The sequence below is a fragment of the Tamandua tetradactyla genome, chromosome 10, assembly GCF_023851605.1.
Source record: "Tamandua tetradactyla isolate mTamTet1 chromosome 10, mTamTet1.pri, whole genome shotgun sequence".
Classification (NCBI taxonomy): Eukaryota; Metazoa; Chordata; class Mammalia; order Pilosa; family Myrmecophagidae; genus Tamandua; species Tamandua tetradactyla.
In genome coordinates this window covers 20,442,580-20,470,402 of record NC_135336.1, presented here as the reverse complement: position 1 = coordinate 20,470,402, position 27,823 = coordinate 20,442,580, and the positions used below count along the sequence as shown (strand labels likewise).

General features: G+C 39.1%; 1 protein-coding gene and 1 pseudogene across 13 annotated transcripts in view; both read left to right on the top strand.

The window, feature by feature from the left end:
- Positions 1-27,823, top strand: part of KALRN (kalirin RhoGEF kinase) — a 758,640-nt gene that overhangs the window by 641,853 nt on the left and 88,964 nt on the right. For 6 of the 13 annotated variants that reach the window (XM_077118101.1, XM_077118100.1, XM_077118113.1 and 3 more), the window contains 3 exons: positions 19,777-20,060; positions 21,252-21,356; positions 24,788-24,883. In XM_077118101.1, the coding sequence (XP_076974216.1) occupies positions 19,777-20,060; positions 21,252-21,356; positions 24,788-24,883 (485 nt within the window). The remainder of the gene's footprint in view (positions 1-19,776; positions 20,061-21,251; positions 21,357-24,787; positions 24,884-27,823) is intronic. The other 7 variants (XM_077118102.1, XM_077118107.1, XM_077118111.1 and 4 more) reach the window with 3 other exon arrangements.
- Positions 24,893-27,265, top strand: LOC143648304 (high mobility group protein B1 pseudogene; annotated as a pseudogene).

The window sequence follows — 27,823 nt, the reverse complement described above, 5'->3', positions numbered from 1 at the left end:
CAATATATGGAACACTTTACACAACAATAGCAGAACACATATTCTTCTCTAGTATAGATGGAACATTCTCTAGGATAGACCATATTTGAGGTCACTAAATAAGTTTTTGTAAATTCAAACATGTTGAAACCATACAGTTTATCTTTTTTGACCACAATGGAATGAAGCAAGAAATCAATAACCTGAGAGAACTGGAAAATTCACAAATATGTGGAAATTAAACAACTCTGGGTTAAAGAGGAAATAACAAAGGAAATTAGAAAATATCTTGAGACGAATGAAAATGAAAATAAAACATACCAAAACTTATGGAATGCACCAAACACAGTGCTGAGAGGCAAATTTATAGCTCTAAATGTTTATATTACAAAAGGAGAAAGAACTCAAATTAGAGAACTAACCTCAAAGCTGAAAGAACAAGAAGAAGAGCAAAATAAATCCAAAGCGACCAGAAGGAAGGAAAAAACAGAGTAGAGATAGATTAGATAATACAAAAACAATAGAGAGAATCAATTAAACCAAAAGTTGGTTCTTTGAAAAATTCAATAAAATTGACAAACCTTTAGGTACAGAGACAAAGAAAAAAAGAGAGAACACAAATGACAAAAAAGAAATGAAAAACGGGATGTTATTACCAACTCCACTGAAATTAAAAGGACTATATGTATGCCAACATATTAGAAAACCTAGAGAAAATGGACAAATTCCTAGAAACACACAAGCTACGCACACTGACTCACAAAGAAATAGATTTCAACAAACCAATAACTGCTGAAGAGTTGGGATCAGTATTCAAAAACCCCCCAACAAAGAAAAGTCCAGGACCAGATGACTTCACAAGTAAATTTCACCAAATAGTCCAAGAAGAATTAACACCAATCCTGAACAAACTCTTCCAAAAAATTGAAGAGGAGTGTTCTTGTTTGCTAGCTACCAAAATGCAACACACCAGAGATGGATTGGCTTTTAATAAAAGGGGATTTATTTCGTTAGTTCTTCAGAGGAAAGGCAGCTAACTTTCAACTGAGGTTCTTTCTTAAGTGGGAAGGCACAGGATGGTCTCTGCTGGCTTTCTCTCCAGGCCTCTGGGTTCCAACAATGTTCCCCGGGGTGATTTCTTTCTTCATCTCCAAGGGCCCGGGCTGAGCTGCGAGTGCTGAGATGAGGTATGCTGAGCTGCTTGGGCTGTGCTACATTGAATCTCTCATTTAAGCACCAGCCAATTAAGTCAAATATCATTCATTGCAGCAGGCATGCCTCCTAGCTGACTGCAGATGGAATTAGCAACAGATGAGGTTCATGTACCATTGGCTCATGTCCGCAGCAACAAAACTAGGTGCCTTCACCTGGCCAAGTTGACAACTGAATCTAACTACCACAAGGAGGAAACACTCCTAATTCATTCTACGATGCCAATATCACCCTCATATCAATGCCAGATAAACATGCCACAAGAAAAGAAAATTACAGACCAATTTGTCTTATGAATATAGATGTAGAAATTCTTAATAAAATACTAGCAAACCAAATCCAACAGCACATTAAAAGAATTGTACACCATGATCAGTTGATTCCACTTGAATATACCAGGTATTCAAGGATCATTCCACATAAGAAAATCAATTAATGTAATTCACCACCTTAACAAAATGAAAAAAAAACGTGAATATCTCAATTGATGCAGAAATAAGAGGGCAGTGCAGGGGTCGCTCAGTAGTAGAGTTATCACCACCAGTAGGGAGACCCACATGCAATTCCTGGAGCCTGCATATGCCAAAAATAGAAAAAAAAAATCTAACTCACTTCTTGATAAAAAACGTTTTGTTAACTAGGAATAGAAGAAAACTCATTCAGCATGATACATGGCATATATGAAAATGCCACAGCTAACATCATAGTTAATGGTGAAAGACTGAAAGCTTTCCTTCTCAGATCAGAAACAAGACAGGGATGCCCACTGTCACCATTGTTATTCAACACTGTACTGGAAGTTCTAGTCAGAGCAGTTAGGCTGGAAAAAGAAATGAAAAGCATCCAAATTGGAAAGGAAGAAGTAAAATTTTATTTGCACATGATCCTATACACAGAAAATCCTGAAAACCCTGCTACAGAGCCTCTAGAACTAATCAGGGTACAAGATCAACGTGCAAAATTCAGTAGTGTTTTTATGCACTATAATGAACACTTGGAAGAAGAAATCAAGAAAAAATTCCATTTACAATAGCAAATAAGATAATCAAATTGCTAGGCACAAATCTAACCTAGGATATAAAGGACTTGTACAAGGAAAACTACAAAGACATTGCTAAAAGAAATCAAAGAGGACCTAAATAAATGGAACAACATTCCATGTTTGTGGATTAGAAGCCTAAATATTTTAAGATGTTAATTCTACCCAAAACAATTTACAGATTCAACACTAACCCAATCAAAATACCAACAATCTCCTTTGCAGAAATGGAAATGTGAATCAGGAAATTTATATGGAAGGGTAAATGGTCCTGAATAGACAAAGCTATCTTGAAAAAAGAACAAACGGAAAACTCAGAACCTCCTGATCTTAAGACTTACTACAAAGCCACAGTAACTAAAACAGCATAGTACTTGCACAAGAGCAGACATCTGATACATGGAGTTGAGTTGAGAGTTCAGAAATCAAGCCTCACATTTACAGCCAACTAAACTTTGAAAAGAAGGCAAAGGTCACTCAATTGGGAAAAAAAAATAGTATTTTCAAAAAATGGTACAGGTAAACTGGATCTCCATTTGCAAAAGAATGAAGGTGGACCCCTACATCACATCATTTACAAAAATTAACTGAAAGTGGATGAAAGACCTCAATGTAAGAGCCAAAACAATCAGGCTCCTAGAAGAAAACGTAGGGAAGCATCTTCAGCACCTTTTATTAGGCAAAGGTTTCTTAGACTTTACATCCAAGGTACAGCAACAAAATAAAAAAAAAAGATAAATGAGACCTCATAAAAATTAAAAATTCAGAGGACTTTATCATGAAAGTAAAATTTACATAATAAGAAAAATATTTGGAAATCATATATCTGATAAGGTTTTTTTAATGTGATATTTAATTTTTTTTAACTTTTCTTTATTGTATATGTAACATATATGCAAAGCAAAGAAATAAAAAAGCAGTAGTTTTCAAAATACTCTTCAATAAGTAGTTACAGGACAGATCCCAGAGTTTGTCATAGGCTATCATATGATCCTCTCATATTTTTCATTCTAGCTGCTCCAGAATATAGGAAGCTAGAGGCTAGAGGGCTTAAATAAATTTTTGTCATCACAATTGACTTTTTTCCTTCATTTTTTTGTGAAAAGTAACATATATACAAAAAAGCTATAAATTTCAAAGCACAGCACCACAATTAGTTGTAGAGCATATTTCAGACTTTGACGTGGGTTACAATTTCACAATTTTAGGTTTTTACTTCTAGCTGCTCTAAAATACTAGAGACTAAAAGAGATATCAATTTATGATTCACCATTCATATTCATTTGTTAAGTCCTACCTTCTCTGTAAAACTCCTCCATCACCTTTGATCTTTCCATCCCTCTCTTTAGGGGTATTTTAGGCTATGGCAATCTTAAATTTCTCATATTGGAAGGGTCTGTCACTAATATGGGGTAGGGATGATAAGGTTTTAATATCTAGAATTTATAAGGAAATCCTTTAACTCAACGACAAAAAGTTTATCAACCCACTTGAAAAATGGGCCAAAGAGTTGACTAGACATTTCTCCAGAGAAAACATACAAATAGCCAAAAAACATAAGAGAAGTTACTCAGCATCATTGGCCATTAGGGAAATGCAAATAAAAACCATGAGAGACCATCTCATACCCAATAGAGTGGCTACTGTTTAAGAAACAGGAAATTACAAATGTTGGAGAGGAAGTAGAGAAATAGGAACACTCTTTTATTGCTGGTGAGAATGTAAAATGGTGCAGCCAGAAGTTGTTAGGAAGTTTAGAATTACCCTATAAACCGGCAATCCAACTTGTTAGGTACAAAAAGACTGAAAACAGGGACTCAAACAGATATTTGCACACCAGTTTCATAGTGGCATTATTTACAATGTCATTATTTACAGTTACAATAGAAGCAACCCAAGTATCTATCAACTGATAAATGGATCAACAAAATGTGGTGTATATTATATACATACAATGCAATATTAGCCTTAAGAAGGAGTGAAGTTCTAATACATGTGACAACATGAATGAACTTGAAGACATTATGTTGAGTGAAATAAGCCAGACACAAAAGGACAGATATTGTATAATATCACTGATAGGAGATAATTAGAATAAGCAAACTCATACAGTCAGAATCTTGAATATAGGTTACCAGAAAATGGTGTGGGGTATTATGGGAGTTAAGACTTAAAATGTAGAATTTCTATTTAGGTCTATGGTAAAGTTTTGGTGATGGGTGATGGTGAGTAACACAATATGGGGAATGTAATTAACAACACTGTATTATGTGTCTGACTGTGGTGAAAAGAGGGTATTTTAGGTTACATGTGTTACTAGAATAAAGTTTTTTAAAAATTCCATGAAATTTCACAGCACAGTTAATCCAAGTTAAGCTATTGACTATAGTTAACAGTACAGTTAGAAAATTGAGATTTCATTGATTGTAACAAATGTATCATGCCAATGCAAGGTGTTTAAAATAGGATGGTTTATGGGAATCCTGTATTTTTTGGATGATTGTTTTTGTAAACCTACAACTATTTCTAGCATAGGAAAAACTTCCTCACCTGTATTGTAGGAACCTAAAATCTAATGTTTTGAATCATCAAAGTTGAGGTTTGGAAGAAAAGTGACAATTCCTGTAGTTTATACTTTTTCTTTTTTAATAAACATAGAAAACTGTTTTAAAAAATGGGAGAAATCTTACATGCTTAGAGTTTCAGAATTATTCAGATAAACTACCAAAATCTTCTTTGTCATCAAATCCACATTAGAAAGTATACCTTTGACTTTTCTGTGCTTTACATTCCCCACTTTTCATAGAAAAAAAGAAATGAGGTTATACATGTATTTATCTGCATTACTAATGAGGCTACGTTGAAAGTGTTGAACCATTGTTTAAGGAGAGGATGTTTGATTCAGAAAAAATAGCTGGCTTATAATTTTTTTTCCGAATTTTCTTGATGTTCGTCTATTAGTTTTATCAAAATGTTTGAACTTATTTTATTTTTAAATGAAGCTTGAGTTTATAGAGTGGCTTCATTTTTCATGCAATTAAGTTATCATGACCTCCTGTGTATCTCATGATAAGATGGAGTCTTGACATCTTGTTAAAACCACGTATAATTGAGAAAATTTTTGATAAGTAATGAGCTATAAAGTACCAACCATGCTTTCCTTTGGCTTTAGTTTTAAATTGTCCTTCAAATTCTGAGAAATTATCTAAGTTTATTTAATTTAAATGAACAAAAATATCCTCTTGGACAATATATGATTTTTCTTTGGAATTATTTATATTATTTATTCAGGAAAGTTGCAGATCTGTAGACTGAATTGCTTGCCATCTTCATTGGAAATCTTGCCTATCTGATGTTTTTTGTTCTCTGTACTTAGAATATTTTAAGGGGTTTCAGCAAGCTTGCAAATGTATGCAAAGCCACAAAGGGACTGAGGAATTTAGAGACCACAAGGTTCAATTTGCTAAAGCTGTCGGAATGCACTATACCAGAAATAGATTGGCTTTATAAAGGGGATTCAATAAGGTACAAATTACAATTCCTGGTTCTTCTCTCCAAAATGTCTCTGTGGGCATTTTCTTTCTCTCTCAGTTTCTCTTGGCTCTGAGGTCTCTCCAAAATGTCTCTCTCTTAAAGACTCCAGCTAGTGGATTAAGACCCATATTGAATTGGCAGGGTCACATCTCCATGGAAACAACCTAATAAAAGGTCCCACCCAATAATGGGTTTGTCCCTGCAAGATTGGATTAAAAGAACATGGCGTTTCTGAGGTACATAACAGTTTCAAATCAGCACAATGTCAAAATAAAAAGTATTAAAGAAATGACGCCAATGGGATCATACTTGTGAATCCCGTCCCCAGATGACACAATTAGTGGGTTTTCCTGCTGGCCCTCCTAGGTTGATTTCAGAATGGCTCTCTCAGCTCCTGTGGGCCGTTTTGGCTTCTGCCGAGGCCTTTCCTTCTGCATCTCCAAAATGTACATGTCTAGGCGTCTACCCCCACAAGATCAGGTTAGAATTAAAAGAACATGGCTTTTCTGGAGTACGTAGCAGTTTCAAACCAGCACACCACAGTATATGTAATGACCAAAAAAGCTTAGTACATTTAATATTGAAAAATTTCTTCTGAGGGTATGTCTTCACATACCTAGTGTCCACACAAAGTGAAAACCAGTTTTACTATTTGCCACGCTAATAGAATGGAGGGAACTAATAATAGAGTGAATATGAATATATAGGGAAACAAACTTTAAGTTTTTTTTTAAAAAATGAAATCTTAAAATTAGAATGACCCAAAATTTAGCTAAAAACTTTATGAGATTGGAATTTTTAAAATTAACTTAAAATGAATCAAAGAACCAAATATAAGAACTAAAACGAAAGTCCTAGAGGACTTTTAGGGGAACATCTTCATTACCTTTATTAGACAATGGATTCTTAGACTTTACATTTAAAGCATGAGCAATAAAAAATATATATGTATAAATTGGGCTTCATCAAAATTAGCAACCTTTGTGCATCAAAGGACATTATCAAGAAAGTGAAAAGGCAACTGACAAAATAGGATAAAATATTTGAAAATCATATATCTGAGAAGGGCTTAATGTCTGGAATATATAAAGAACCCTTACAATGCAACAACAAAAAGACAACCCAATTTAAAAATGGACAAAGGCCTAGAATAACTGTTTCTCAAAAAAGATATGCAAGTAGCTAATAAGCACATGAAAATCTGTTCAGAGGGCATTAGTCGTGAGGGAAATACAAATCAAAACCACAATGAGTGACTACTTCACCGCCACTGAAATGGCTACTATTTTTTTATATATGGAAAATAAAAGTTGCTGAGGATGTGGAGAAATAAGGACCGTCAAGCATTGTTGATGAGAATGTAAAATGGTACAGCTGCTCTGGAAAAGAATTTGAGAAAGTGAAGTATAGAATTATCTTATGTCCTAAGCAATCCTATTTCTAGGTATATAATGCCCAAAATTGAAGGCAGGGCCTTGAACAGATATTTGTGAACCAATGTTCATACTGACAGTATTCATAAGTTCAAAAGGTGGAAGCAATTCAAGTGCCCATCAACCAATGAATGGTTAAATAAAAGGTGTTAAAATCCATACAATGGTATATAATTCAGCTGTAAAAAAGGAATGAAGTTCTGATGCATACTACTTACAACATGGATGAATTTTGAAGATATTGTATTGAGTGAAACAAATCAAACACAAAAGTTCAAATATTGTATGATCCTATACTTTCGTGAAATCGTTAGAATATGCAAAGTCATGGATTCAGAAATTAGAATGTACATTACCAGGAATAGGGATGGGGAATGGAGAGTTGAGGCTTAATTTGGTACAGAGTTTCTGTTCGGGAAGATGGAAAAGTTTTGGTAACATGGTGATGATAGTAGCACGTTAGGAAGGGCGTTAACACCACTGAAAGTGGTGGCTAACATGGGAAGTTTTAAGTTGTGTATATGTACTCAGAATAAAATAAAACTAAAAACCCACTGGGCAGTGCACCAGTGGCACAGTGGCAGAATTCTCGCCTGTTGTGCTGGAGAGCCGGGTTTGATTCCCAGAGGCTGTCCGTGCCAAAAAAAAAAAACCCCACAGAACTGTATAACACAAAAAGTAAACCATAATGTAAACTATGGACTGCAGTTAGTAGTATAATTGTAACATTGGTTCAGCTGTAGAAAGGAATAGTGCCCATGCAAAATGTTAATAATAAGGAGAATTTGGAGGCAGAGGGGCAATGCGATTCTATACTTTCTACATGATTTTTCTGTAAATCTACAACAGCTCTAATTAAAAAAAATTATGTGAGTGCCTCACCAACACTGACTTTCTTTTAGAGGTCTCTGGGCCTAAAAACACTTAGACTTCAATGTTTTGTCTTTTCTTCTCCTTAGCTCATCATCACCAGCCATTTAATGAGCTCCTGTATGACCAAGGAGTGGTGCTAATGATACATTAATAAATCTCTGTCCTCAAGGACTTCCTTATATTTAGGGAGGTAAAATATATAAATAAGCATTTATCAGTGTCAAAAATTATTTTCAGAGAAAAGGGATGATATGCTAAGCTTAGTAGTCTAAGAAATCTTAGATAGGCTTTAGACAAGCAGAGAGGCTGGAGGATAGTAGGAACAATGAGGAATGCAACATGGCTGGTGCCATGAACTGAACAGTTAAAGTGAAGGGGTCATAGAGTGTAGTGGTTTTCAAACTTTATTGTGCATCTAGAGTACTTGGAGAACTTGTTAAAACACAGAATTGTGGGCCATGCCTGGAGTTTCTGGCCCAGGATTTCTAGAATGAGGCCCCAAAATTGGTATTTCTAAGTTCTCAGGTGATGCTGGTCTGGGGACCCCTGTTTGAGAGCCTCTGATTATCAAAGCATGAAAGTTCATAGAGCTGGAAAGGTGAGTCCATGCCTGACCGTGGAGTAACTTATATGGTGGGCTGATAAGTAAGATTTTATTTATATCAAGGTGGTGGAAGCATTGTAAGATTTTCAACAGTGACTTGAACAAAGTAATACAATAGCTCTGGTAGCAGAGATACATAGAATAAATAAGGGGAAAAGACTGGATGTAGAGACGCCAGTTTGGAGGCTGTTACGTAGTACAAGCAAGTGGGTTCAAATATCTGATATAGGGCAGTGACACCAAGAATGGAAATATTGGTGCAAAAATCTTTGTGAGGGAAGAATCTGATGGCAAGAGAGAAAATCAAAAAGTTAGCTTTGGGCATTCTCTGGGATGGTCTTTAGTCATACGCAGTAATTTGTATATTATCTTGAGGTTTTGTGATTATGACTAGGATCAAAGTTGTTTTGTGTTCACGCTCTCCAAAAAAGAAAAGGTAAAAATGTTACTAAGTTAATAGGTTAAACAAAATTTTAGGGAGTTCATTTAACCCACTTGAGAGCTTATGTGAAGAAGGTGTAGGGTGTGGAAACTTGGATGTGGATACACCCTGGACTCAAAAGTGGCCCTTTTCATCAGGACAATTTGACTCATCCCTGCAGAGAACTTGGGAGGGCTGCAGGTGGAGAGATGAAGCCAAAAGAAGGCACCCACCGCAGCCTTGGAGCTTGGTGGACCCATGTGTCATAGTTAGGTGACTCTTCTTAGGCTTATGTCATCTTGATAGACTAAAGCAGATCTCAGCTGATTTCAATTCCTGCTTAGCCATTAATTCTTGTTACTCTGTCACTTGAGAGTAGAAACTTTCTTAAAATAAAAAAATTATTTGAGTTTTCTGCTAAGCTGGAGTGTACTTTTTTTTAGTCTGAATCTGTGCAGTTTCACCATTCAGAAGTCTTTTAGGAAGGTTTGCTACTCCCCAGTTTGGAAGAAACTGCTAAATCTGGGAGAATGAAATATATATAGTTGGAAATAATATCAAGAATATTTACTCTCAGAATAGCAGAGAGCAGCTTTCACCAACTTTTGCCTATCTAATATGCTTCCAAATCCATCACCAGAAATATACAGAGAAAATGCTCTAGCACTTAACTCCCAAAGGCAACTAGAGAGGTTAGCTAATCAAATATCATAGCAACAGCCTTGTACTTATAGATGTGCTTATCTGGGGGAGCCTTGGTGCTCTTTGAGGGCCCTTCTCCCTCTGTCTCTGGCTCAGAGAGAAGATCACCCAGGGAAAATTGAGGCCACAGAGGCCTTCGGGACAAGAGGTTGGAAGAATTATCATTTTACCTTTGCTTATCAATGACATCCTGACTGGGGAAGGGAGGACAGCTGAGCACTGAAAGAGCCAGCAGTATTTGAGGGAAATCCAGACTGAATTAGGACAAAATTTGGGTAGTTAATCTTGATTGAAGACTGAGGTGCTCACGTTTCACCCTCTGGAGATTGTTTATTGGAGAAGATCTGATATTAAGAGCTAATGTTCCAATGAGCTCTGAAGTTGAAAGCAATTTCTGCACTATGTGATGGCACGGGGTTTGGGATTATCTCTGTGGTTTAGATCTCTTGGCATTCTACCAGGGCAGGAATAGCAGTATAGTGAAGAGAAGGGATCTCATAGGTAGAAACTAAGAGATGCCCAGTGCTAAGTGCTTTTAAGGTTCAGAGTGGTCCTTACTTTTTTGGTGCCAGTATAATGGGAAAAATCAGACACAAACTCTCCAAATCCATAGGGTTTTATCTGTACAACCTTTATAAAAACATATAAAGTTAAGTCAGAATAAAATGGTGGGTTGGCTAGGACTCATTGAAGAAGAGGCCTCTGAGCTAACTATAAAAGCTTTGACATAATAAGCAGGGGACAGGGACCTGCACTATGCATCTGAGACTTAAGGATGCCTAAGAGATGGGAGAAGAATTATCCAGAGCCAAGATGTGTTTGCCAAGTGTGCTGCTTTGAAACTGTTAGATACCCCCAGAAAAGCCATGTTCTTCTAATCCAATTTTGTGTGTGCAGATCTCTTGTGGATGGGACCTTTTATTTAAATTGTTTCCATGGAGGTGTGACCCACCCAATTAATCCCTTTATTACAGTCCTTTACAAAGAGAAAAAGGCAGAAAACACAGAGCTGAGAGCTGAGAGCTGACACAGAGAGAAGAGAGTTGAAACTAGACACAGACATTTGGAGATGACAAGCTAAGAAATGAAACCCAGAGTCTGACCAGGAGAGGCTAAGTTAAGATCTACAGGTGCTTAGAGAGAAAGCCACTGGAAACCAGTGGTGATTGAGCTCTTTAAACCAGAAGCTAGGAGAGAGGGCCAGCAGACATTGCCATGTGCCTTCCCCTGTGTCAGAGGAACCTGGATGCAATTGGCCTTTCTTGAATGAAAATATTCTCTTGTTGATGCTTAATTTGGACATTTTCACAGCCTTAAAGCTGTAAAATTGTAGCTTAATAAATCCCCTTTGTAAAAGCCAATCCATTTCTAGTATATTACATTCTGGCAGCTTTAGCAAACCAAAACGGATTTTTGTATTAGAGAAGTGGGGTGCTGAGATTTTCAAATATCAATAATGGTGGAACAGCTTTATATAGATTCTGGAAGAATTGTGAGGAGTTTGATCAAAAAGCCCTTTACTTTAAAGAGACTGTTGGTAGAAATGTGGACTCTAAAGATACCACCAATAAGGCTTTAGACAGAAATGATGAATGTGTCATTTCAAACTGGAAGAAAGGCAACCCTTGTTTTAAAGTAGCAGAGAATTTGGCAAAATTGATTCCTGGTGTTGGATGGAAGGCAGAATTTGAAAGTGATGAGCTTGATATCTAGCTGAAGATATTTCCAAACTAAATTTGGAAATTTTAGCCTGGCTTCTCCTTGGCAATTTGTAATAAAATGCAACAGGAAAGGGATAAACTGAGAACTGAACTTTTGGGTACAAAGAAACCAGAAATTGATGGTCTGGAAAATTCTAGGTTCCCAGAAAGAGAGACCCTAAAGAATAGTGACCCATGTTGGGATTTAACCAAATTTGGTACCAGTCAGCCATTTCTGAAAAAGCCAGGTTTGGAAATGCAGTTATCCAGAATGGATTTGTGAAAGTCCTATTGTCTAATGGTTGTGATCCCTGTATACTACCTAGAAAACCAACCATAGTGTTACAATATCTATATAAATGGAACCACTGCCAGTCTAGACTATAAAAGGGACAGAAAAAGGATCTAGGAGGGTAGATCCACCCATACATGTGGAGAGGGTGAGTTTGCACTGGAGGCAGAGGGCAGGCAGAAAAGTGCTGCCACCTCAGACCTCAAAGAGGGTGGAGCACATTCCCTGGGATTGGGGAGAGCCTGGCTGCCACCCCACTGTTCTGAAGGGATTGAGTGTGTGTCCCACAGATGGCGCAGAGTCTGGATGCTGCCCAGATGCTTGGAAAGGGTGGGGCCAAGAACATGGTGGTCTCCCCAACACTCCCAATCTTGCGACCCTCATCCCTGTGTTTGGAGACAGAGGGGCTATTGCATAATCTCTTGGAAAGAGTGGGACTGCCACAGTCTCAAGTCCCAAGAATAAAACCTCATTCTATAAATGATTCTCAAAGCTTAAAAATATAATAGAGTTTGCCCTGCTGGTTTTCAAAATGGTTTGTGTCCAGTGACCCTATTTTCCTTCCAATTTCTTCCTGTGGAAAGAAATGTTATCCTATTACTGTCCCTCCTCTGTTTATTGGAAGCAAATAACTTATTCTAAATTTCACACATCCACAGCCAGAGGAGAATTTTGCTTTAGGACAAACCATGCCTGTAGCTGATTTGATGAGTTTTTTTAACTTTATTGTATAATATAACATATATACAAAGCAAAGAAAGAAAAAAGCAATAGTTTTCAAAGCACTCTTCAACAAAATAGTTTCAGCACAGATCCCGGAGTTTGTCATGGGCTACCATACCATCAGATTTGATGAGATTTTGTACAGTTTTTGACTTGGAATTGTATTTGTAATTGTTATTGAAATGATTTAAGGCTTTTGTGATATTGTGGTGGAATAAATGTAGTTTGCATTTGGAAAGAGCATGTCTTTTAGGGGTCCAGAGGGTGGAATATGCTGGTTTGAAACAGTTATGTACCCCCATAAAAGCTGTGTCTTTCTAATCCAGTCTTGTGGGTGTGGACCTACTGTGGGTGGGACCTTTTGATTAGGTTTTTTCCATGGAGATGTGACCCACCCAATTCAGGGTGGGTTTTAATCCTATTACTGGCACCTTCTATGAAGAGAATAAAAGGCAGGAAAACAGAGAGAGAGCTCAGAACTGACACAGATAGCAGAGAGACCCCGTATCTTTTAGCAGTTACTTGAAGAAATACCATGATACAGTGTGTGGAAAGCATGCTTTTGGGGTGTGATTGAAAGCCCCTATTGTACTCCAGAAGAACAGATTGAATATGAACTTTTCATTTTTGAGTTGTGCCACTCAAGCCAGCATAGAAAATGGCAAGCCATCTTAGTGAATTTTACATCTGGGCTGCTCACAATCCACTGAAGGCTCAGATTTCATCTGTATATATGCATACACTCTGGGGTCCCAGCCTAGCCCTCTCAAGGACTTGTCCTGGTCTGTGGGAGTGCTAAGTCCACAAACTAATAGAACTGTCTTCCCCTTTTGTCTAAGACGTGTATTTCATTCTTTACTTTAAGGTCAATGGAAAGAAGGCTGATCGGTATTTTGTGATTAGAAAATTAGTGGCAAAAGTCCTGTGGATGTAAAGTGTTTGCCATATCCTAAATTTGTACTTTTTCATGACACATGTACAATAGATTCTGCTTCGAGAACCATTTTGCAAATTTTATATTAAACCAAAAAAGGTAAAAGGATTTTTTTCACTGTAACTTAAAAATGAGGTAATTATGGGTTGAATTTTTTAAAAAGAAAACTGACTTTATGAATGAGTTATATTAGATTTAACAAATTTCTATGTGCATGTTATACACAAGTATCTTCTATTTGGCTACTAATAAAAGGATACCCAAGTGAAAAAAAGAGCAATGTTTGATATAGACAATGGACTTGTTAGCATGTGTTTAGTGAGCAGGCTCTCTTGGGCTTTATTCCAATTATTTTAGTTTGCTAAAGCTGACAAAGTACAATATACCACGTAAACCCATGCAACTGTAAAGCATTTGCCGTATCCTAGATTTGTACTCTTTCATGACATGTGCACAATATATTTACAACCCATGTAAAGCCATGGATTGGCTTTTACAATGGGGATTTATTAACTTACAAGCTTACAGTTCTTAGGTTGCAAAAATGTCCAACTCAAGGCATCAGTAGATGATGCTTTCTCCCTGAAGACTGGCTACTGGTGAGCTTGGGCTCCTCTGTCAGATAGCTTGGCACATGCTGATGTCTCCTGGTCTTTGTCTCCTGGGTTTCATTGCTTCCAGCTTCTGGTTTCAGTGGTTCCCTTTTTCAACTTCTCTGGGGCTTTTTTTCTGGGTTTTATCTTCTTACAAAGGACTTGAGGAAGAGGATTTAAGACCCACCTTGAATGAGGTAGGTTATATCTCAATTGAAATAACCTAGTCAAAAGGTCCCACCTACAATAGGTCTACAACCGCAGGAATGTATTGAAAGAACATGATCTTTTCTAGGGTGCATACTAAGCTTCAAACCATCACACCAGTTTTCATCTTCACATCAAATAACCCTCATCTCCTTTGCTGCTTGGAAACCTGCTACTGTGATTAAAACACCTAAAATTATAGATCCCTTGCCCCCCAGGGTTTAGGCTAATAACATTGACATGTTAATTCTAATCCCTTGATGGTATCTGAGCCCTCATCTCAATAGTTTTTCAATTGCCTGGCCAAAAAAAAAAAAAAAATCCATCAGGAGGTCCTATTCTGAGGAATTTATCCTTATAGATGAGGAGGCAAATGTTATCTCCAGGGAATAATTTATGCTACTTCGACTAACAAATGGTGGAGAAGGTGGAAACAATAGCCGGATATCCCAAGGATGTGGCTACCTTATTCTGGGAAGAAATTTCAGGTATTGGTCACCAGAGTGGTTGAAGTTATGTATTTATGTACCATTATTTACTTGAAATGGAGGGAGAATGATGCAGAATGCAATTGGTAGCATTAAGTTTTCTTTGTTTTTACAGAGGCATAGAACTTCAAAGCTAAAAAAATGCTCTTAAATGGTCTAATCTAGCTTTCAGAAGAGCATACAGATGAAATGGAGACAGAGGAAAAAAGCACAGTCATAGAACTAGAGGATATTTTCACGATTTTACTGATTTGTTATATACAAATACTTAAGGGGTGTTTCTTATTAATCTAAACACCATTCTAAGCACTTTTACAAATATCAACTCCCTATCAACCCTATGAGGTCGGCACTGATTTTTTTTTCACTTAGTGATGAGGAAACTAAAAAACAGAGAGGCTCATTAACTGACCCTAAGTCACAGCCAGTTTGTGGTGAGGCCAGTCTTTGAATACATCCTTTCCAATCTGTCCATTTTGTAGATGAGGAAACAGGACTAAGTGGCTGTGCTCCCTAGGTAGTTAATGTAGAGCAGCTCCAGAACCCAGGTCTTCTTTTTTTGCAGTCTACCAGAAAGGCGCCAGTGGATTGTTCTTGGATTATATAATCAAGGCAGGAAAATTCTCATATCAGCAGAATCTTATGTGGAGTGGAGTCAGAGCTGCATTTATAAAGCTTGCCTCTTCTACCTACTAACTGTAAGCCTCAATTTCCTGAAGCACTCTCGTTTTCCATTTCCTCAGATAAGAAACCTGATAAGTGGTATGAGGAGTCCCTCAATTTGGGAAGATATGATAAGAAAGCAGCAGAGTTTCTCACTTGATCAGCTCTGACAAAAGTATCATTAAGAGATGAGCATTTGTTAGGGTTTGTGATGTGTTCTGTGACCACTAAGCACGTCTTCTTTCTTCAGTTACGAGGAAAGAAATTGGGTGGTACCAGAACGTCAGAGCATCTGTGTTACCTGTACTCTCCAGGCACACAGCTGTGTTCCCAGTTTCTCAAAACCAGTTATCAGTGAAGCATCTTCTGTACCTATGGGCAATTTCTAAGCCTCGAAGCGGAAGAGAATGCACTGGTTCAGAGTCCTGGAGTGGGTGCTGAAATGCCAGGATTTTGGTCTGAGCTTTGACACTAATTAATTTGACTAATTTGCAACCATGGATTTCCCATATTTAAACCTTCATTGTCTGATCTATAAAATTAGTGGGGTGACTGTTTTTAGCATTGAAATTATGAAATTGAATTGATAAATAGACTAGCAACTTGATGCTTCTTTTAAAAATAATTGTAAAGGGCTAAAGGAATACATGAACATAGATGCCGAAATAAGACTAAATTTATGTGCAGCAGAGTTAGAGCTGGTTTTATAAATCCTGCCTCTGCTACCTACTAACGGTAAGCCTCAGTTTTCTGAAGCACTCTCATTTTCTATTTCCTGAAATAAGAATCCTAATAAGTAGCATTAGGAGTCCCTCAATTTGGGAAGATTTGATAAGACAGCCTTATTATTGTTGTCATTACAAATCTTCGCTTCACTGTTATGTCACTGTTATGCCTGGAAAGATACTAGAATAAATTCTCAAACAGTTAAATGTAGCCATCCTCCAAAGATGGGACGAGCAGAACATGCCAATCCTTCTCTAAAGAAGCAATAAACTAAGTAGATATTCCTAGACTAAATGACGCCACATTCTTCTATACCCATACATTTAAAGTAATTTATACATGTCCTGTCTCAAAACAGGACACTAATTACACAAATTACAGATTGCTTCCAGCTCTTAATTCCCTTTGAAAAGACAAAAGTGACAATGCTCTTGATTTTTAATTTGTACTTTGTAATTTGTACCCTTGCCATTAATTCGTACAGGAAGCACTAAAGCAGATGACAATGGGGGAAAAGGAATGGCCATTCAAAATTGTGCATCTTTAAATCTCAAAGCCAGGCTGTAATTTGCCATGGAGTGAATCCTTGGTCAACATGTCATTTGGTCTTGCCTCGTAATACAGGGCACAGTTCAGATGGCCAGGCCTCTAGTTTTGTTGACACAGTATGTGCTAATAAATCTAAATTTTGAAGGCTTAGATTTAATAGAACTGTATGATACTGCAAGGGCCTGGTGAATGAAAAGTATCTGCAGCTTATCAGCAGAAAGATAGCAGAAAGGTCCTGATCCTACTAACTGCTCATGGAGATATTTATTATCTTCTCAGAATAGGAGTTTGACCCATACCAGACACTTCAGAAATAATGTCAACATACCCAAGACTATAGCCAGCGAGGAATTTTCTAAGATAAGATTACAACTTGGTCCTTAAAGGAACATCAACCAAGTCCATCAATCCCCAAATATTCCCCTGAGTAGAACAAGCGTGTAGCTTATCCTTCAAACCAGGGAGCTCAATTTTTGTACTTGTAGATGCAAATATTCCGCTGTTGCTTTCCAAAGTATGCATAAAACTTTGGCAGCATCTAAAATAGTCCTGGCAGGGCTAGTGGCCTGAGCTTGGTGCCCAGGATATCAGCTAGTTGCAAAGGCTGGAGACAGCTCTGTATCAGAAGAGGCAGTCACCTTACTTAAGGATTTTGTTTCTTCTTTATTTGCTACCTCTAAGCAAATGACTCTGAGACCATATTGGACCTTCAGTCTAGGGCGAAGGCATTGTAGGAAAAGGTGACTCAGTCTTTGAGACTACCAGATGTGAAAAAAAGGCTTCTGTAATAATTTGTTTAAATACTAGTCATGAGTTGGGTTCAAATCTCAGTATGCAAACTAAGTCTGGTGCTGTCAGGGGAGAAGTAAAGCTGATCATATATCCTCTCAAGACCATTTTTGTGAGAAGAAGAAGCATACAAAGGACAATTCACCTTTGATTTGTCATCCAGACACTAAAGGGTATCACTTCTTTCTTTGAAATATACTCCCTGGGCCACACCCCTAATGTAATCTTTGGATTCTAAGCCCTCCTTCCCCAGGCCATGCTGTATATTAATTTTTTAACTGTTTTTTTAACGTGTCATTTCCAGTAGAGTTTCCAAATATGTTCATATTCCTCTGTTATTAAACCTCATCACTAATCTTTTCTATGCAATTTCTCCTCGATTTATCTTTATTTCACCCAAAAGTATCTTCCTAAGAGCTGTGTTAACTTGGCTTATTTTTACATTTTCCTACCTCTGTACTTCTGTTCCTGCTGTTTCCCTCCTTTGGAATTCCTTCCCTCCTCTTCTACTCAGGGGTATCTCTTCCCTTAAACCTTTTAGACTGATCCCGCCTACACTGACCCTCCTCTGAACTCTGTTTACTTATCATCTGGAGTTCATTCCAGCCCTTTGGCAATTAATCACATACTGCCTTGTGAATTTATCTTTATTTTGTGTGCTCTCTCTTGCTCTTTCATTCTCTCTTTATCTCTCCCCTTCTCTCCTTTTCTTTGTGCATATATGTGTGTAAATAACATCTACGTCTCATATATTTTTAGAATACACTACCTAGTGGGTACTCTGTGACATTTTTATTGATTGGTAATTCATACTTAAAATCTCGACTTGCCTGCCAATGCCCTGTGTTGCTGTGTACCTTTTGGAAGGTCTTGAGGCCCTAGCTTTCTCATAACTGATAGAACCAAGAACATCTCTGAGCATTAGGGCCTAGGAAGAGATCCAAAGTAGATTAAAGGGCTTTTATTTTTTTTCTCCCTTTTTTTTTTTTAATAACTCAAAGCTATTCTGTAAAACCAGTGCGCGTGGATCCTCATGCTGATCTCCTCAGAGTTAAATGGCTGTTCAGATGTAAAGGTTTTAGGGAAAATTCAAGGAAATTTGCCCCCTGGTAGTTTTCTTGGATGCCCACATCCGCCATATGCCTTTTCTCTGTTCCACCCAGCATGGCTGCCCTGGACTTGCTTTCGTCGGGCCTCATCCCCCAGCCTCACAGTCAGAGTGGACCCAGGGAACTGGGCATGGCACTGACATTGAGTACCCAGTACCTGGGGGCTGGTCAGCCCATGGGAAGTAGTGTTTAGTGCTGAAGTGTGTCTTTCCTATGAGCTGTAAGTCTTTAGGCAAATTAGTTTTTTTCTCCAAGCCGAATTTCCTCTTCTATTAAATGATAACAATAGAGCTTATTTCCCGGGGTTGTTGAGAAAATGAAATAAGATAGTCGGTCAGCAAATCCTATTGTTTCTACCTTAAACTTATTCAGAGTCTGCTTCTTACAACCACTGCTACCACCCCAGTCCAAGCCAGTGACATCCCTCACCTGGATTATTGGATAGCTTTCTAAACAGTTTTCCAATTTCCACCTGGCTCTCAATACAGAAGACAGAATAACCTTGTTAAAATGTAAGTCAGATTGTTTCACTCTGACTAGAGTCCTCCAATGGGTTTTTACTCCAGGTAAAAGCCAAATTTGTAACACTGGCCCTCCAGGTCTTTGTGACCCAGCTGCTTCTCACACCTTATTCCACTGGAGCCACAGCAGGCACAGTCTTACCTTGGGACCTTTGTATTTGCCCTTCTTTGCCTGTCTGGAATGCCCTTCACCAGGTGACCACATGACCTGCTCCACGACCACCATTAGGTCTTTGCTCAAATGTCCACTCTTGAGGCCTTCCCTGACCAAGTTATTTAATTTGCCACCCCTACTCCCATCCCAGCATTCCTTATACCCTCTTCTTGCTTTATTTTTCAATATAGACTCATCTGTCCCACTTTAAATTTTACATATTTTGTTGTCATTACAGCTTATTATATGCATTTCCCACCAGAATATAAATTCTGTGAAGTCAAGAGTTGTCATCTTTTGTCCACTCGTATAGCCACAGCACTTGGAACAGTGCCTAGCACATAAAAATTGAGTGAATGGTGATTGTTACTGCTGTGCTAGGGAGGGTTTCCTTGGTTGGGATCCATGGCTGGCCTTGAGATTTCTGCTTTGTGTCTTAGTGTCCTGAGAATGGATCTGCCGTACTCCCGGGTTGGCAGCCTGCCTTCACTGTTCCTGATGTGGCTATGTCTGTCTGTTGTTTTTCCTCAGATGCATACTCTCATTCCTCAAGTGAAAATGGAGGAAAGTCTGAATCAGTGGCCAACTTGCAGTCTCAGCCCTCCCTGAACTCCATCCACAGTTCCCCCGGTCCCAAGCGTTCCACGAACACCCTTAAGAAGTGGTTGACGAGTCCTGTGCGCCGGCTCAACAGTGGGAAGGCAGATGGAAACATCAAAAAGCAGAAGAAAGTTCGCGATGGTCGGAAGAGCTTTGACCTGGGATCTCCCAAGCCTGGGGACGAGACGACTCCTCAAGGAGACAGTGCTGATGAGGTACTTCCACTAGGATCTGAAGCCATCCCTCAGGAAAGATTTCTAATAGACATCCTTCTTGTAGCCTTGTGAAGTGTCCTTTCATGGGCTTTGAAAACTGTCCAGTCTGTAGTCCCCAATAGTTTGTCTTCTTGAGCCTAAGTAATTTGAGACTTTTGTCTAGTTTGCTTTGTAACCAACTCAGAGACCGACTAGTACTTATGTTATACAGTGGACAGAAAACATTTTGCCAGATTTGGAGGTAGGATCCTCAGGCTGATGGGAATCAGTAGATCACTTTGTCCCCTGTCTTCTCTAAGGGCAATAGCAAAGCTTTGCTGGACTAATTTAGAATAGAAATAAAAGAACAGAGACGATTTCACTTGGAAAATTGAAGACTGTGCTGGGACATGGTAGCTGTTTTCAAATATCTTGAGTAGTGCCACTTGTAAAGGGAATAGCAATTCCTCATTGTTCTATAAGGTAGAATTCTGAGTAATAGATGAAGATTACAAGGCAAGGTTTCTGCTTGGAGAGGAACTTTAGTGGTGAGGTTATCCAGTGATGAAGCAGACCTTCTTGAACGCTGGTAAACTTCCATACTTTGGTTTGGGAGACCATCTAGCCTCAGCGTAACAGAGAGATCCCTGTGTTGTTGAAAGGTTACACTGGATGACCTCTGAAGTCCCTTCCAACACTGAGATTCTGTGATCAAAATAAATGGATTTGTTTTGGTTGGGGGATGAGATAGAGGCTGTTTTATCTGGCATACTAACCTAACACAATCACTGATGTGGCTAAGAAATTCTTCCTGATGTGTAACCAGACTCCTTGTTGTAATTTTATGCTATTTGACATTTCTCCCTCAGGAGATGGCAGTGGAACCTGTTGCTATTCATATTGTGGTATTAATAGCTCTTCAGAAACTTAGAATTAGATTCCCTGTGACTACTCTTTCAGATTTCTCTGTTCCTGCCTAAACAATAAGATAGACATTTGCTGTGTGTGTGCGTGCACGTGTGTCCCCATTTAGTCCTCAGTATTCTTTGAGATCAGGTATGTATCCATTGTTTAAATAGAGAAACTGAAGCTGAAAAGATAGGGGGTGTTGAGAGAGAAGAGTATATGTATTTTTTTTTTTAATTCCGAGCCAAGAACCATTGTCATCTTTAGCTATATGGAACAGTAACTAATGCTGTTCTTTTGTTCTAGAAGAGCAAGAAAGGTTGGGGAGAAGATGAGCCAGATGAAGAGTCACACACACCCCTCCCTCCACCTATGAAGATCTTTGACAATGACCCCACGCAGGATGAGATGGTAGGACTTTTTTACTTCTTCACATGCAGGAGCAATGTATAAAGCATATTTCATTTTTGTGTGTGACAGAATAATATTCTTCTCATCACCCACAGCAATATAGATTCTGTCTGTATTTTGTAGTGGACTGATGTCCCTTCCCCCAATCCTGGAGGTCTGACCTCATTCTGGGCAGGATAGGGGTGTGTGTAGAATTCTCAGACTGGGACTATATGTGGGATCTTGTCCTGTTGATAGAGAGTAATGGCTCTGTCCTTGAAAACAGGAGATCCCAAAAGAAGTTAGCTGTCTCAAAAAGGAATCACAGGTTGTTCCAGATCATGATCAATTTGTTGGACCTAACTGTACAACCTATATTTTAGTTGATTGTTTCCTGGTATTCAACTCTAAAATACAAAATAATGGAGCTTCCGTTTGAGCACAGTGCTGATTATAATTCTGCACTCACAGCATGAAGTGAAAGTCCTTTGAGAACAAGTGGGAATGGAGATGATGCTGAGGGGAGTGTACTGTCAAAGATGGGAAAATCTAATATCCTAAGCAGCCCAAGTTCTTTGCAAGACATCCTGACTCACCAGCAGGGTGGAGGCTCCCTGGTATCTGAAATGTTGATATCCACTCCGTCTCTATAAACACAAGGTGATAATTCCAGTTGTTTTAGAGCCAGAGCTTCAGATTGAATGTGCTTCCAGATACTGAGATGAGGCTTGGGGCCGATTTAATTTGTTTTCCAATACTCACTTTCCTTGTAAGCCATACTTTCATTTCATCATGTTTTTCTTGCCTTACCTTCGTATTGCTGGTCCCAGTGGACTCTGGCGATTGAAGTGGTGGTTTCATTGTTTGATGGTGCTTTTCATTTCCTTTCTGGAGTCTCATTTTGTGGTGGTGTTGGCAGCTGTCTACTTAATTGTTCCTCTAGGGTCTCCTTGTATTCCGTAGTTCTCTGCCTGGCAATGGGCAGCATCCTCGGAGGTGGGGGTCCCAGCTTGTGCAGGCAGAGAATATGCCTTCATAGAACTGCCTAGGATACAATTTAAAAAGCACTATTTGCAGATGCTTCAGAGTTTCTGGTGATATTTCAGTGTTTGTTTTAATTCTCTCTGCTTCCCTTTGGGTTGTTAATCCAAAGATCTTCCTCCTTGCTAGGCTAGAAGAACAGATCCTAGAGCCAGGACAGTGACTAAGTCATGGCCCCATGTGCTCCCCATATAAGAAGCTCACAATTGAGGCCCCTCCTAAGTTGGTGTTGGCAACTCTGGACTCCAGGGTCAGCTCGCTGGCTCTGGCCTGCAAGGGAGACATGGAGTAGGAAGCATTGGCATTCTGCCCTTCCTGGACTCCCGGGGGCAGAAATGCCTGTGCGTCACCTTGAGGTGGGAATGAGAACTAGCCTGCTTGTGTTCCCAAAAGACTCTCCTTGTAAAAATGTTCCATAAGCAGTGATAGCATGTTACAATATCTGCCACCTCACACAGCTCTCACTTGGAGGTACAACCTTGCAAAGGAAAAGTAAAGGTCATGAATCCTCCCCCCTCTGATTCCTTCAAACATAACTTGTTTGGGGGAAAAGGATATTGTGTTGTTCCTGGGTAATTTTTAACTGAGAATGCGGTCTTACCCCCAGATGTTTGTATAACCCTTTTCTTACACAAGAATGGGACAGATGGCAACAGTCCATTTTTATACCCATTAACCCTACTCAGCCCATGCTTGGTTGATTTCCCTACATTTGTTTTTCTGGAGGCTGAAAGCTGAGAGAAATATCTAGGAAATGGGTTAAACCTCAGAATTTTAAAGTTAGATTCATTAAAAACAATTTTTACATTAGTATAAAGGAATTTTCTAAAGTGAACTCATTGTAATCTTTTGTGTGATTTGAATCCTCCATGCTTTTTTCTAAATCTGTGTTCATACGTGTATGTTTTACTTTTATGATTATACGCATATGATGTGTTTGATGTTTTATTTAAAATCATTTCCAAAAATCTAATAATTTCACCTTCATAACTGTAATTTTAATAGCTGGGAAGTATTTCACTTAGTTGATACATCATGATTTGCTTGACTAGCCTCTGTTTTTTAATATTCTAGGTTGTTTCCCAATTTTTGCCTACTCTAGATAATGCTGATACAGACCATATGGTAAATGTGGCATTTGTTCTTTTGACTTCTGTCCTTGGAATAAGTTCCCAGGAAAAGGATTACTAGATAAAAAAGATGAGAACTTGGCTCTACCAACAGACTTAAGCTCTTTTCCTGCATTCCCCAGGAGAGGAAAAAGAGTATTGTTATATCTTTCTTAATTACATTTATTTGATATTTATTTATTGTATTGTATTTTTTTGCATCTCAAAAGGAAAGAGCTAGGTAACTCTCAGAGTAGACAGCAAGAAATTTCCTTTTAAAAACTCTTCCCCCTAATCTACTGGATAAACTTGAAGGCAGAGCAAGGCCAGGACATTCAACTTTCTTTCTACAGTTTTTATCATAAAAAACTGAAGGAACATGTGTTCCAAAAACCATAGCCCTCTGCTCTGATGTGCCAGGGGTAAAGTGCACTCAGTGTTAACCATTTCTTCCCCAATTTCTTCTCATGCAGGAGAAGGAAAATAAACAATACCTCTCTCATCAGTGGGCAGCCACACTAATAAGTCCTTGTGCTGGGTCCAGGGAGAAGGGCTACTGACAGGCCCTTTACGTGAACTTCCTTTTACTGTGAGCAGAATAGTCCCAGGTCATTCCACATGAGATACACAACTCCTGCTAAAGCCCTTTGTTGCTTCCTAAGTTCCAGTCTGGGGGCCTTATGAGAAACAGCTGTGTTTTGAATATGTGTGTGTGTGTGTGTGTGTGCATGTGCACATGTGTGTGTGTGTGAATGGGGCAACCAGTATGTCTGGCTTGCTGGCCTGTAAGTATCTGCACCAAGCACTTTTGCTTAGCACACAGTGAAAAGCTATAGCTAAGGCTATAGTAAAACAAGGACTATTTCTCTCCTTTGGACACATTTGAGGCTAGGTTTATTGACTCCTTCCAGTCCCTAAAACAGCAGTGGGCAGCCCAAGAGTGGCCAAAGTTCTTTCTGCCCTCACAATAGTCATCATTGGTTACTGTCAGTGAGGGTAGCCCTTACCTTTTGGCCCTACCAGGGATCTCAGCAGTCCCTCCCCTGAGTTCTTTCAGAAACCTGCTAAAGGAGAGCCTAGTCCCATCAATGCTTTGTACCTGACCAGAATTCCTGACTAGGGGTCAGGCAGGCCTGTCCCACACCTACGCAATCTCCCATCTCCCCTGTCAACTCTTTTCTCTATACACGTAGCTTTGCTCTCCTTACCTACCTTGAGCTTTGGACTCTCTGTTTTGCTTACTAATTGCTTTTCCTCATTCCTTGCTAACCTGCTTTTCTTTTGCTACCCAATGTCTTGCAGTCCTCTTCTTTGCTAGCAGCCCGGCAGGCCTCCACTGAAGTACCTACTGCTGCCGACCTTGTCAGTGCAATAGAAAAGTTGGTCAAAAGCAAGCTGGTAAGTGGGGGTCCTGGAGGCAGTTCTGTGCGTCTCACATCCATGAGGCCCTCAGGGCCTTGCATCTCTCATGTCTCCTTTGCCCTCCCCATGTTGCTCCTGTTTCCAACTAATGATGGTTTCTAAAAAGCTTGCCCCAAAGTCCTCTTAGGCTTTGTTTGGGAGTGGTTTGGGAATTAACCGACTGTTTTGGGGGTTGTGAGGTTGATGAATGGTGAAAGTATCCTTAATAAAATAGTACTCAATAGAATGTTACAGAGCAGAGAGAGTGAGGAGGCCGCACCTGGCTCCCGCTCTCACAGCCATTGCAGTACATTGAGCTCCATAGAGACAGCGCCGGGGCAAGTGTGGGCCGGGCAGGCACTGGGTGACTCTGAGCCTCATGGACAAAAAATAACTAGACATGGGCAAAGGAGACCCTAAGAAGCTGAGAGGCAAAATGTCATCATATGCCTTCTTCATGCACACTTGCCTGGAGGAGTACAGGAAGAAGCACCTGGATGCTTCAGTCAACTTTTCAGAGTTTTCTAAGAAGTGCTCAGAGAGGTGGACTATGTCTGCTGAAGAGAAAGGAAAATTTGAAGGGATGGCCAAGGTGGGCAAGGCCTGTCATGAAAGAGAAATGAAAACCTATATCCTTCCTAAAGGGGAAATGAAAAAGAAGTTCAAGGATCCCAATGTACCACAGAGGCCTCCTTCAGCCTTTTTCTTGTTTTGTTCTGATTATTGCCCAAGAATCAGAGGTGAACCCCCTGGCCTATCCATTGGCGATGTTTCAAAGCAACTGGGCGAGTTATGGAATAATACCACTGCAGATGACAAGTGGCCTTATGAAAAGAAGGCTGCTAAGCTGAAGGAGAAATATGAAAAGAATATTGCTGCATACCAGGCTAAAGGAAAAGCTTGATGTGACAAAAAGGCTGAGAAAAGCAAGAAAAAGAAGGGAAAGAGGAAGATGAGGAAAATGATAATGAGGACAAGGAAGATGAAGAAGATAATGATGAATAAGTGGGTTCTAGCACAGTTTTTTTCTTGTCTATAAAACTTTTAAACCCCCCTGTACACAACTCACTCCTACAGAAAAAAAATTGAAATATAAGGCTGTGTGAGATTTGTTTTTAAACTGTACAGCGTCTTTTTTTGTGTAGTTAACATACTACTGAATGTGTCTTTAGATGGCCCTGTCCTGGTGGTCTTTTCAATAGCCACTGACCTTTCCTGGTACCGTATTGGGGCTGTAAATTGACATGGAAATTTTAAGCAGGTTCTTGTTGGTGAACAACACAAATTAGTTGTATATGGGGGTGGAAGTTTTTTCATCTTCAGTTCTCTGACGTAGCTTATCTGAAATAATTGTCGTTCTGTTAGCTGAATACCACTCTATAATTGCTCAAAAAAAAAGGTTGCACCTGTTTTGTTCACATCTTAATTGCTTCTAAATAAATACAATTTTTTTAATTAAAAAAAATAGCACTCAATATAAGCCTGGCCGTCTGGCTTACAGGAAAGTAGCTTTTGGACAGTGGCTTAGATGTGTCCAGTACTCTGAGTTGCTGAGACACAGAATGTAGATTGAATCCTTGAAGGTACCAGTTAGTTTAATTCAGGGATCTCAGTTAGCTTTCTAGCTTGCAAAGTCTTGCAAAAGTAGGCTGCTGATTATAAAGAGGAAAAGGACAAAAGTACATGGATACCTCACCATAAGAAACTAAGGGAACCAATGCATATCTTCATCGTGGGGAACAAACTGAACACAAACTGCTGAAAACTAGTCTAGCTTGTGACTATTTCAGACCTGTAAGACCACTGGAAGCGACAGGTACTAATCTGAGTTGGTTCCAGATTTCTGTGAAATACTGGTGAAACAGCTCTTTTTTAGATAGCTCATTTGGAGGGAGCCATTCCTCTTCTCCCATGTTTTTACATATAAGTGTATTATATAAGAAATTAATATGTGTATTATTTTCCTCATTGCTAACACAAATACCATACGCTGGATTGGCTTAACAATGGGAATTTATTGGCTCATGGTTTTGAGGCCAGGAGAAGCCCACAACTGAGGCGTCAGCAAGACCATACTTTTTCCCAAAGACTATGACATTCTGGGGCCGGCTGCCCACAATCCTTGTTCTTTGGCTTTTTATCACATTGCAATGCACATGGCAGTGTATTCTTTCTTCTTTCTCTTCTGGGTTCTATTGACTTTCATCTTCAAGGTGTCCCTGTGGCTCCTCTTTCCATATTCAATTCCCTTCGCTTGTAAGGACTTCAGCTGTATTGGACGGAGAACCACGCTCATTCAGTCTGAGCACACCATAACTAATAACATCTTCAAAGGACCTGTTTACAAATGGGTTCACACGACAGTATCATGGATTGGGACCTGAACATGCTTTTTTTTGCGGGGTGGGGGGGGGGGGGGGGCATGATTCAATCCTCAACACTGTGCTTCAAGCATTTTTCTTTCATTCTCTCTCTTCCTTGCTACTCATTTAGCTTTTTCCTGCAATTCTCATTAGGATAAATGTTTGTGCTTCTGCCAGACCTTCTAATCTGCAGTCCTGTTAATCAGTACCATTTAAACCCTTCTCTACTTGGCTCAGGAATTAGAAGAAAATAATAGACACTCTCTATGTAAAGCTGCTCTGGTAATAATTTTGATTACAGTAATTCTTTTTTCTGATACACAGCTTATAATATACAAATAAGATTTAACACATGATTTTCCTCTCATCGTTTCAGCTTTCCTTCCTAATGAAAACAATTAGCTACTGTTTTTAGTAACTAGTGTCCATTTTCCTGCCATCTCTCACTGTCCTACTATGGCAGTTGAGTGCTCTTGTGGCTACTACATTAACTTTTTGAAGTTACTGACCTCTCCTCACTTGTTCCCCCTTCCTATGCACTGTGACCATACATGCTTTCTCCAAGTACCATCTT